Here is a 12,228-nt window from a genome sequence, read left to right on the forward strand (position 1 = left end):
ACAGAGCCAAATGCCTGCAAGGGATGTTCTATCAAACAGAAGAATGGGTTGCCCTCTTTGAAAAGGCATGATTGGCACTGACATTACAAGCTTTTAAATGCCAAGGGAAGAGCTTTTTTACATTTTTTGTCTCGTCGTGTTTTGTTCTATTTACATGTCGGTTCAAAACTGTAGGGGGGGGGGGGAAAGGTAAAGAACCCCTGACAGTTAAGTCCAGTGGCGGACGACTCTGGGGTTGCAGCACTCATTTCACTTTACTGGCCGAGGGAGCCAGCATTTGTCCACAGACAGTTTTTCTGGGTCATGTGGCCAGCATGACTAAGCCACTTCTGGTGAACCAGAGCAGTGCACGGAAACGCCGTTTACCTTCCCGCCGGAGCAGTACCTATTTATCTACTTGCACTTTGATGTGCTTTTGAAGTGCTAGGTTGGCAGGAGCAGGGACCAAGCAACAGGAGCTCATTCTGTTGCGGGGATTTGAACCGCCGACCTTCCGATCGGCAAGCCTTACTTCAAAACTGTATTTTTATCTAATTTTATTCATGCTATTGTACATTGCTCTGGAATCTTTTGATGAAGGGCAGCAAATAAATATCTTAAATAAATAAATAGATACCTTAGGGTCAACTGTGACATTCTTTTTGAAAGCGCGATGAAGGTGAGCAAAGAATTCAGCATCTTCTCTCTCCAGAAGGCTCATCACTGACTCCGCTGTTACAAAGAGTTCCCCCCAAGTTGGAAATAGGTTTTGGTGTAGAGAATGCAGGTACATGGCTAATTCATAGGGGTGTTCTGCTACAATTAAAATCAAAGCAATCATGTCAATCTTTATATATTATAAGATACTTTCCCCCCCCACCCCGCCTACATGGTAGCTCATTTCAATCACCAAGTTGGGTGGGAGCGAAAAGGCTGTGGCAGATAGAGAAAAGGGGTGGCCGAAAGAGATGAGCGAGACAGAGAAAGGTAGTGTCAGAAAAGAGAATGTGAAAAGGGGGTTGGCAGGGAGAGAGAGAGAGAGAGACAGACAGAGACAGAGAATGGGTGTCAAAATGTATGAAAAAGGGGTGGCACAAAGAGGGAGAAAAGGAAAAGCGCTCCCACTTCTGGCTTGTGTCCCAACTACCACCAACTCTACCCCCCCACCTGCCAACAGGAAAAATATTCCCCAATTCCTGGTCTAGCAGGTTTCTGTAATTCTTGTATTACCTAGCCATTCGATGTCAGCCTCACCTAGGTGCTAAAAATATTAAAATAGAATTAAATACTTCCAAGCCCAGGAAATAGTTCTGAGTACCAAAACTGAACTGAGATCACAATCCTTCCATACGAAAACCTACCCCAGAAATACTCAACCTCCCAGATTCCAACGCCATGGCTTTCTTCATTTCAGGACTATAATTTTAGAGGACATTCATGTTGTTGTTGCCATTGCTAAACTTTTGGGATCCTCCCTGATCTACTTGAATCCCCTTGAATATCAGACAGGCAACATCCCTGTTGTCCTTCTGGCGCCTACTGAAGACCTTCCTCTTTCAACAGGCCTTTTGGGGATCTTTCCAAGTCTGCATCTGCATCACAATTGTATTTAAGATTTTTTTGTTTAAAATTTTATCTCTTGTTGTTTGCCACCCTGGACTTCCTTGGGAGGAAGAGTGGGATATAAATTTAATAATGTAACACTTCAAATCACCCAATTGACCTACCAACAGATGAAGGCATAACACCTGCACATGGAGGAACAACAGAAATCCTGCAGTCATTTTGGGCAGTAAATGATTTACCTCTTGGCGCTGTTTGCTTAAATGCCATTTGCAGAGGGAAAAGCCAGTAGATGAGGTAGGGGTCATAGGTGCCGTTGAAAACATACAAGACGTTTAAGCTTTTGCTGGTCTCCAAAATCACCTGCTCGTTTGTAGCAAAAGGACGCATGCAGGGAACGCTTCTATATTTCTGTTGGAAGAAATTAGGTGGGTGGCAGGGGGAGAAATGCTGTATTTTTGGCATGTAGCAGTGAGAACAGCATGGGAGTGAAAATACTCAAGTTAATATAGGACAGAACTTCAGTTTTAACAGCTGAAAGTGTGCTTGGTGTTGTAACACAGTCCTTCTAAATAAGCCCATAGCAGGAACTAAGGGGCCATAACTATGATTTTAGCAGTTGTTGCTTTATACGTAAGCCACCTTGAGTAAATATATTAATAATAACGACAGCAACTCCATGGCAGAGCACAGATTTCATATGCAGAAGATGCTAGGTTCATTTATGCCAGGATGTACACAACATATATGTGTGTGTGTGTGTGTGTGTGTGTGTGTGTGGTTTTTCAGTGTTTTTAAATCAATTAGTTATCCCCAGAATGTCAAGGTATTTACTTTACAAAATTTATATGCCACTTGCCAATTAAAAAAAAAGCATCAAAGCAAAAAAGAATAAAAGTATAAACAGTTTAAAACAGTTACTTGAAACATTCCAAAAAATAATATTTAAAATCAACAGTAAATGACAACCAGATTAAAAAAAAACCATACCAACATTCTACATGTCTGGATAGGCTTTGCCTAAACAAAAAATGCCTTAAGCAGGCATCAAAAGGACAATGGAGAAGATGGCTGTCTGATAGGCAGGGGGTTCCAAAGTGAGTGTCCTGCAACACTAAAAGACTGACTTCTTAACAAGTACAGAATGAATATAATGGCACCCTGATATCAACAGACTGAAGTAGTTAAATGGGCACATATGGGGTATGGTGATCTTGCAGGTAAACTGGTCCCAAGCCATTATGAGCTCTATATACGAATAGTAGCACCAGGTCGGGCTACTGCTGGAAACACTTCTACTTCCAGAGACAGGTGTAGGCAGAAACTGCAAGTCCATTCCAGCCTTTTTATTCTGCCTGCATCTCTCTCTGTCTGCTTCCTCCCACCCCCACCCCACAGCTTCCCATTGAGTCATGGAAGTTGAGGGAACTGGGTTGCTGCTCCGTACCCTCTTCCTCCTCACCACAACCCGACGTTTTTTGAAATATTAGGAAGTGCCTGCCTGTAACTGTCGGGGTCCTTCAACTCACCTCAACAACTGCATTTTCAATAAGACCTGAAAGAGGTGACCGTGTGGCACTTCGGAGATTCAGTTCCGCCATCCGCCATGCTACAGTTTGCCCAAAGTCCTCCCTGGCATCTCTCTCAGTAGCCCTAGGATGGATTTTATAGTTTTGAGGGCTTTTAAAAATAGGTCTCAGGACTAATTTTTTTTTAATTGAAAGGAGCCAGAAGCGGAGTTCAAAGTGCCAGAAAGCAGAAGCAATGACCAAATCTTCAAGACAGATTATTCAACCCTACCAACAGGAAGAACTTTCTGACAGTTAGAGCTGTTTGACAGTGGAATGGACTCCCTCAGGAGGTTGTGGGCGCTTCTTCCTTGGAGGCCTTTAAGTTGAAGAGGTTGGGTGGCCATCTGTCATGGAAACTGTCAGTGGCAATCAAAGTCCCGGCAGGGGACGTCAGGCCCTGGATCAAGATGGCGGGGTGGGAGGAGGAACGGGGGTCCAGAAGCCAGGAGTCAGGAAGCCAAGAGTCCAAGGGTCATAGAGCCGGGAGTCAAGAAGCCAAGGGTCCGAGGATCAAGAAGCCGAGGTTCAAGGATCAGGAAGCAAGAAGCCAAATGCAGCAAGGCAGGAAATGTGTTGCTGTGGCAAAGACCCGAAGGGAAATGCTGACCTTATAACCCTTCCCAGCTCTTGCCACCAGGTGCTGTGAGTTACCAATTGGCCTCTCCTGTGGGGCTGTGACTTGCCTCTTCAGAACTAACTTAGGAAGGTCCCAGTCCTGCAAAGTCCTATTGGTCACAGGGCCTGGCTCCTGCACGCACACCTGACAGAAACTTTAGCTGAGATTCCTGCGTTGGAGGGGGTTGTACTAAATGACCCTCGATGTCCCTTCCAACTCTATGATTCTTCCAACTCCCAGAGGAACCTCCCTGACCACTAGGGCTTGTAGGGCGAGAGTCTGGGCCCTCATGGACACCTTACCCTGAACATAAAGAACTAGGCGCTTCCCCTTGCACATCACCAGTCTGACAGAGGCAACAGAGCACCAGGAGGAAGGCTGTGGAAAGAAAGGGTGCCCACCTTCAGGCTAGAGGATTGGCTCTTTAAGATGACACTCTCTCAAGGCTGTGGAGACTGGAAGAGGCAGTCTGGGGAGGTAGAGGCACAAAAGGCCTAAGCCTGCTGCCTGTCTCTGTTGGAGCAAGTTGGTCACTCAGAGCTGTCCATGGTCCTGCAGAATTCATCCAGACTTCCTGCTCCCCCCCCCCATGGGATCTTGCATCAGACCAGAAGACATCTATGCCTTCACAGAACCAGCACCAGCAATGGCCGACTCTACTGCTGTGACAAGCCTTGTCTCACAGGTTTGGTCACCGCCATGGATGGTTCTCCTCACAGCCCCTGCTGAGAGCGTTTGCAGCCAGGAGCCATTCCGGGACACAGACGTCTTTCCTAGCCTAATACCCAGGCTCCTTTGGTGAGGATTGTGTCTGGGGCATTCTACACGCTAAGCACGTGCTCCGCTGCTGAATTACGGTCCCTGCTTCATCAACATAGGGAGGGGAGCGGTCAGGAACTTGTCTTCCCCCTCTTCAGCTGCACTCCCAGAGATACTTACATGAGTTCTTTGGTTTGCGGGCTTCCAGAGCTGGCTCTCAGGAGTTTATCAATCCAAATGAACTGCCGGAGTGTCCTTGGAAGCAGTTTCCCACTAAGACTTTCACACGCCGCTGACATGTTCTCGGAACCTCGAGAGACTATGGCACAGAGCAAATCGCCTAATAAATCGCTCTCTGGGCAGCTAAGAACAGGGGGGTGTAGCTCAGGTCTGATATGCAACTGCAAGTCTGAAAAGAACAGACGTAATTTTTAAAAAGTGACTCCTAAGCAGTCAAGGAAAGGAAAGGAAACCTTCCACCCCAGCTCATCATTTGGGAGCAGCCACTCCAGCAAGTCGGGGAGCGGGAGGCAGAGATCTGCTCTACTGTGGTAGGCCTGCCCCACCAGGCCTCCCCTCCTCTCAGCTGTCACCCAGGGGCAGCTATTCCATCAGGCTGCCTCCGTGGGAGAGATGGGAAGCCATAGGACACATTCCATCAGGTCTACATCAGGACACATTCCATTCAGCTCCGTCAGACACCTCCTGCCCCTGATCTGGGCCAGCTGGTCATTATAGAAACAAACAGTTTACAAAATGGTGCCTGAGTTTTGGTTCTGGTTTTCCACTTCCCTCTCCCTGTCCCTTCTCCCTTGTGTATCTATCCCTCTATTGACTGTAGGGACTGTCTTGTTTGGCTGGTATGCAAGTCGCTCCAAGACTGCTTTTGGCTGAAGAGCAGGGTTACAACTGCTATAAATAAATAATAAACACAAAACCAAAGAGATAAACTGAACAAAAAAAAGGCATTGATTTTGGACCTACAGTTTAAACATGTCTGGAAATCAATGCATGCCAATAAGGACCCAAGAGCCTTATTTATTTGGATCCACCAAGATCGCACATACAAATGATGGACTAAATTTTGTCGCGAGTCCAGGATTCTAAAAATGCGTCCGTCTTTAAAGTGTCACATGACTCTGTTCTTTAATGTGTCACATGACTCTATGTAACGCCTCCAGTGTTGGGGGCTGTGTGGGAACCAGTTGCTGGGAATCACAAGTAGGGAGAGTACCCTTGGCTTGATCCAGCAGCCAGGCTCTGCTTATGTTCTTATGTTTTGCTCTGATAGCTGTATACCCGTATATCTGTGTGTCAGCCAGGATCTAAAGAACCGAGTCAGAGCAGCCGCATGATACCACACAGCAAACCACTTCTGAAACTGCATGAAGTATCAAAAGTGGTTTGGAACATGTTGGAGAGAAGGCACGTCAAGAGAGGGAAGAAGAAAGTCAAAATGCCCACTGGCTGCTAGCACATCAGAAGTGGCTCTCTGAATTGCAGGCATTCCATTAGGATGTTGAAATTATTTTTCCAATGCAAGAGACTTTGGAGAGCTTTCTGTTTTCTTAGGTGCTTATTTGTTACCTGTTCTCCCACCAACCCAGCCACCCTGCTCAGCCGCTTTCTCCCAGTTTTTAATACAACTTGTGCATACTTCACAACTGAACTATCCGGCTTCCAATTCAAAATATTTAAAATACTCCAGCGCCGTGGAGCTAAAAAGGCTCATGGGACTATGCTGAAAACAAGCTGGCAGAGTGGCATTATTTTGGAAAGTGACACATACGCCACAGTAAATTAAGCCTCGCTTACAGCGCGCTTGGGTGGGTGCACCAGTGTACCGAATTGCTTTTAGTCTGAATGGATAAAAGATGAAGACACTCTGTATCAGCTGAAGGGAGGAGGGGAATAACCTCTATTAGCTCTTAGTGCTATGAAAGCAAACACTTGTGGGTGCCTTTGAAGTGGAGAGCTTTTTATGTTTCTTATGTTTCTGTAAAGGGGGGGGGGAACAAACCCTTCAAAGCGGATCTAGCGTCTTTCTTTCAGTGGAAGGGAAGACAAACAAACGCACACACACAGCAGATGTTGTGTGAATTAATCAATGATATCCGATTTGGAGATGACTCACTCATTCAGAGTTTTTAGGTGTGTACACCTAATGGTTTTGAAGTTAACACATGTAACGTGTGTACAATGACCAAACTACTAAAAATGATAGGGACCCATAATGCCCGGCTCTCCCATTCCTCTACATTTTGTGGGGAAAGCACTAGTGACCTACCCCCGCCCCCGATTTGGATGGGGACCCCAGAGCTGGAGGGGGAATTTTCATCAGGAAAATAGCACCAGTGGAGAAAGGGTTAACGCCCCAATGCTGTGGTCCCAAACCAAATCTTTCCCCCTGCTATATAGCCCAAGTCACTGGTGGTGGCTGTTCCCCACCTACATTTTTTTAAAAAGGAGATCAAATCGCAGATCTCCATCATCTCACCTGATCTGGCCCTTGTTTTCACATTATGATCCCATCTACACCATACGTCTAAATTGGATTTAAGGCTCATAGCTTCCCCCAGAGAATCCTGGGAAATGTAGCTGTGTGAGGCATAAACTACAACTCCCAGTTACCCTTAAGAAATCACAGTTGCCAGGATTAAATGGGGGGGGCAGTGTGCTTTAAATGTATGGTATGGATGCGACCATTCTTTATACTACGTGAAATGTCCCAAATTCAATCCCTGGCATCTCCTGGGAGGAGATGGAAATACTGGAGTGTTATTGCTTGTCAGCTAGATGGACTGATGTTGATATGACTTGATACAAGGCAGCTTCCAGAGATTTTTAATGAAGCATGTTGGGCTGAACAAATTTTTCATACACAGGTTTAAGCCTCACTTTTAGAATTTCCAATGCAAAGCTGGTACCTTTTCCATTTCCATTGACTTGAGAAGCTGGTCTTTTAGATACGACTAGACAAATGTCTTTACTCTCAATGGATTTAGGCCTCTGCAGAACCACGGAAGTTTCTCCCGAGACCCTTGATGACTGGGGCAGTTTCCATAAAGCTTCACCTCCTTGCGCACTTCCTTCGAGATGTGCCTATGAAGATAGAATTTGCTGTCAATCATTGTAGTTTGGTGAGGCTACTAACTAAGGCTGTAGCCATGCCAAACAGTTAAAGCAGACTTTTTAAAAACTGTCAAACATGCCTAGTATTTACAGTGATACCTCGGGTTAAGTACTCAATTCGTTCCGGAGGTCCGTTCTTAGCCTGAAACTGTTCTTAACCTGAAGCACCACTTTAGCTAATGGGGCCGCCTGCTGGTGCCGCGCCACCACAGCACGATTTCTGTTCTCATCCTGAAGCAAAGTTCTTAACCTGAAGCACTATTTCTGGGTTAGCGGAGTCTGTAACCTGAAGCATGTAACCTGAAGCGTATGTAACCCGAGGTACCACTGTATTTGCAGTTGACACCCATTCATTGTTATTAAATAACTTATAAAACAGAATATTTTCCACAGAAAAAAATTGGAAGTTTTCCAGAAAAAGAGATTTCCCCCCACCAAGTATCACTGATGACACACACTGTCATTGTGATGAGTCAAGCCAACCTCTTTCATCTGCTCTGTGTATTAATGTTTTACTTTTACTTTTAATGATCTATTGCTTTATAGCTCATCATCATTTATTTTTATCGCAAGCCACTTTATTCTTTTATTAGAAAACTGGGCTAAAAATGAACTACACCATTATGGAAAGAATGTTTATTAACAGGCCAAGGTTACTATTATTTCTTTGTTTTCATAGGATCATTAAGCACACTTAAAGCTAGGTAAAGGGAGCTAGGGGTTTTTTGGGGGGGTGGGGGTGGGAATAAGCTCAGTTAGGATTTTAATGAGAACCTACCTTGGGATAAATGGGGCAATCCCATGGGACCATGTGACACCGGTCCTGAAAGCACTGGCCTGGCTATGCTCCTGGGCTAAATTAGTACTAGCATATAAAGCCCTAAATGGCTTGAGACCCAAGTACCCAAAAGAGTGCCTTCCTCAATACCAAATGTTTTGGACAGTACGACTGGCAGGTGAGGCCTAGTTGATGCTGCCGCCATCAGAGGCTGCCCAGTTGATGCTGACGCATGGCAGGGCCTTTTCAGTGGTGGTTCATTGGTTGTGGAAGGCCTTCCTTAATGAGGTACACTTATCTCCATCTCTATTAACTTTCAGGAGGAGTTTGAAAGCATTCCTGCTAAACCAGGCATTTGGTGGTTAGAGAATATTGTTCCCAGCAACCTCAAGATCACTGGATGGAATAATGCTTTCAATTGTAATCGTTTTTGGATCATCTTAACCTGCTTTAGAATCTTTCTGCTTATTGTTTTTTTATTTCTATATCTCTTCCTCCTTGGAGAGGAAGGGCAGGATGTAAATTCAATCAATCAAAAATAATTCTCACTCTCCAAAACAATATGAGGACCAAAAGAGAGCTATCTTTCAAAATTCACATTTTCCTGAATTTTGTGATTCAATTCTGCAACCAATGTGTACCAAAAAAAAAAAAAAGAAAAAGAAAGGCTGCATGAGGGGAAAGAATAAAAATGCATATATTAGTGAAAGTAATGAATAAAATGTGTTACATCAAGGGAAGTTGCTTGCCAAGAAAAACGTGTGTGTTGGGCAACATTTCATACAGGAGAAATTTGTGCTACAATACAAATGATTTTTTGCAAGGTCTTATAATAATAACATGAACAGAAGCTTGGAGAAATGAGAAGCTGAGAGCAGAGGAATCAGTCAGATATATCTATTTCTATTTAGGTTCTATTGGAGCTTACTTTCTTCCACAGAAGTGGAGGGGTGCAGCAACTGGAGACCACAGGGCAATAGGGGGCAAACGTGCCCCACCAGCAATGACCCAGGGTGGCCCAGCCCTTACTGATAAACAGCCCTGGGTGGTGGAGAACATTGTAATTTTCTCATGAGATACAAGCCCCTCCTTTCACAAATACCCCTCTTGTCATAACTCTGGGATTTTAGCAATGCTTCATACGTTTTAAAAGCAGTATCATCAGCAGAACAGGGACAATGCATTTATTACCTTGCGACAGGCTCCACAGGTGGCCAACAGCAACTCCATCTCGGCTATTACAACACTGTAGACGTCATCAAGAAAATGAACCATCTCAGGAGCCAGACTGGCTGCCTCAGCACCTGCTCCACAGAAAGTTAAAATCTCTACTCATTTATGAAACAGGGGGTGTGACTGTGATAACCTCCTTCCATCCAGCTTACCTGCTTGTTGTAGAACACAAGTGGGGCAACCTGTGGTTCCACATCCCATTACCCAGACCATTGGGCAATGCTGTCGGGGGCTGGTGGGAACTGGAGCACCCAAACATCTAGACCAGTGTTTCCCAACCTTGTGCCTCCAGATGTTTTTGGCCTACAACTCCCATCATCCCTAGCTAGCAAGACCAGTGGTCAGGGATGATGGGAATTGTAGTTCAAAAACAGCTGGAGGCACAAGGTTGGGAAACACTGATCTAGACAACCACAGATTCCCTACCCCTCCTGCTTTAGAAAGAAGTGGAGGCACTTGCCTTTCATGGCTGGTGGCTACTAGCTGCAAAAATCTGGGACAGGGACACACCTCAGCTGCTTGGGCACCATTTGACAGGAACAGGCTGGCTGATCTGAATGCAGGCAAGCGAATAAAGCAGAACTGCCTGGGTTTGGCAGGTGGATGAGAATGAGAAGCCATCGAGGAGCCTGCTCCAAGAGCAAATGGCTTGCTTTTTGGCTGACTTGATGCTGATTTCGCACCACCTGCATGTCCACTCGCTCTCTGTTCCTCATCCTGTTGCAATTTGTGGCATTTGCAAATGATTGCACACATGGGACTGTGTGTTAAGGGGATGTTAAGTGTTTTGTGTCATTGTGTTTGTGCGTTCAGGGTGTATAATTGCAGCTACTCAGGAGAGGGTATTCTTCATTCCAGCACCCTGACTATGTGATACCCTCTCCCTCAGATATGGTTGGCTAGTGGAATGGAAAGCATGGAGCCCAACGGCTTGTTGGGCCACACTTACTTTGGGGTCTGGCCCTGCCCACTTTTGGGCTCCACCCAATGATGGAATGTTCCCACTGGGCCCCCGTAGTTTTCACCTTGGACTGAAAAAGGGTTTCCCAGTATTGCTGTAAATCAAGACACATACGAAACACACATGTCACAAGTCTCCTGTTCTCTCTCTTTCAAAAGACACTGACCCCCTAGCTTCCAATTGCTCAAGGAGGTGGGGGGGGGAAGGCATTTACAATTTTGGTATTGACCCACCCTGCCTTTTTAATCCTTCCAAGGCTCCTTTTGGAACTCCCAGTAAAGCAAATGGGAAGTTTTCTGTGTGTCAAGAATACAGAACTGATCTTTCAACTTTTTTTAAAGCATTCCCCCCACCTCCTTTGAAAACAGCGATATTATTAACATGAAAGGAAACAGATGTCTTTTTCACATGCAAACTAATCTGAGGCGATACGCTGAAAAAATAATAATAAAAAAGACGACGGGCTGTGCAATCATCTAATTTTTTTATTCTATTTTTTTGCTCTCTGGCAGAACTAGACGGCGCAATATTTTTCAGGTTTCCCACAATGCAAAGTCAATTTGGAAGCAGCGGGACTTCTTCCAGTACAAATTGTAATTACTTCAAAGCTCACGCAGCAAGGATATTGCAAGTCAAATAGGTTTCCCTGTCCATTTCCCGCCCCCCCCGGCCCCCTTTCATTGACTCATTTTTAAAAATTAAACCACACAATAACATTGCCACGAGGGAAAAGAATTTGCGGGAAGACAGCAGTCGTAACAGGCTGGGTTCAAAATCACTCCTCATAAAGGATATTGGCTTGATGGCTCTCTGAGTAAAGCACATTTATAACTCATCCTGAGCCCTAGGTATAGAGTGGGAAATAATATGTGTACACACACACACACACATGCCCAGTTGCCTGTATGCCAGGCAGGAGGCATACAGACACTCACAGCACAATCCTAACCATGCTGAGTTCAATGCCTAAGGCTGCAGTCCTACACACCTAGTTATTTGGGAGTATGCCACATTGAGCTCAATGGGGGGGACTAACTTTGGAATAGACATGGATAGGATAGCACTCAAAATCAAGATTCCACTCACAAACACCTAGCTGGATTAGGAACTGCATGAAAAGCCCATGCCACATAATAGGCAATCATGCTAATCAGCTGTTTCAGAAGGGGAGCAATGGGCTAGATTTAATTCCCTCTTCACTTCTCTCCCACCAAACAGCTGATCAGGATGACTGACAATTCTCTGGCCAGGAGGCATGCAGCCCTGGTGTGCTGTGTATAGGGGTGGGAAAATCAAGGCCACGGTCTCTACTAAGTGACACTGAATATGGATGAAGCCCCACTGTGGAAGTGTTTGCCAATCTGGACTTTTTCTATGGTTTATTTCTGTAGATCACGGCATCAATAAAGTTGGCCTTACTTGATATGAAGTGTACCCCCACAATTAACTATTTTAACCTTGCCTTGATGTAAAGATGAGCACAATAATACGACGCTTTCAGCAAGCTTAAATTATTGCCTCCTGTAGGGGTTCTGCAAAGAAAACCGAATTGTCCTTTGAGAGTAAACTCAGGATTCAGGAAACAAACAAGATAAAGGTTTAGTTGTTTCTCACAAGTGCCATGTCTTATCAGTTG

General features: G+C 45.1%; 1 protein-coding gene across 5 annotated transcripts in view; it reads right to left on the reverse strand.

Annotated features, from left to right (window-relative positions):
* Positions 1–12,228, reverse strand: part of LOC309357773 (uncharacterized protein) — a 70,574-nt gene that overhangs the window by 52,302 nt on the left and 6,044 nt on the right. For 3 of the 5 annotated variants that reach the window (XM_081890184.1, XM_081890183.1, XM_081890182.1), the window contains exons 5-10: positions 9,590–9,702; positions 7,416–7,590; positions 4,669–4,897; positions 3,072–3,195; positions 1,785–1,953; positions 617–795 (exon numbers count right to left, since the gene is read on the reverse strand). In XM_081890184.1, coding sequence (XP_081746310.1) covers positions 617–795; positions 1,785–1,953; positions 3,072–3,195; positions 4,669–4,897; positions 7,416–7,590; positions 9,590–9,702 — 989 coding nt within the window. Of the gene's footprint in view, positions 1–616; positions 796–1,784; positions 1,954–3,071; positions 3,196–4,668; positions 4,898–7,415; positions 7,591–9,589; positions 9,703–12,228 lie in introns of those variants that run through there. The other 2 variants (XM_081890185.1, XM_081890186.1) reach the window with 2 other exon arrangements.

The sequence above is a fragment of the Podarcis melisellensis genome, assembly GCF_964234715.1.
Source record: "Podarcis melisellensis genome assembly, chromosome: 15".
Lineage (NCBI taxonomy): Eukaryota > Metazoa > Chordata > Lepidosauria > Squamata > Lacertidae > Podarcis > Podarcis melisellensis.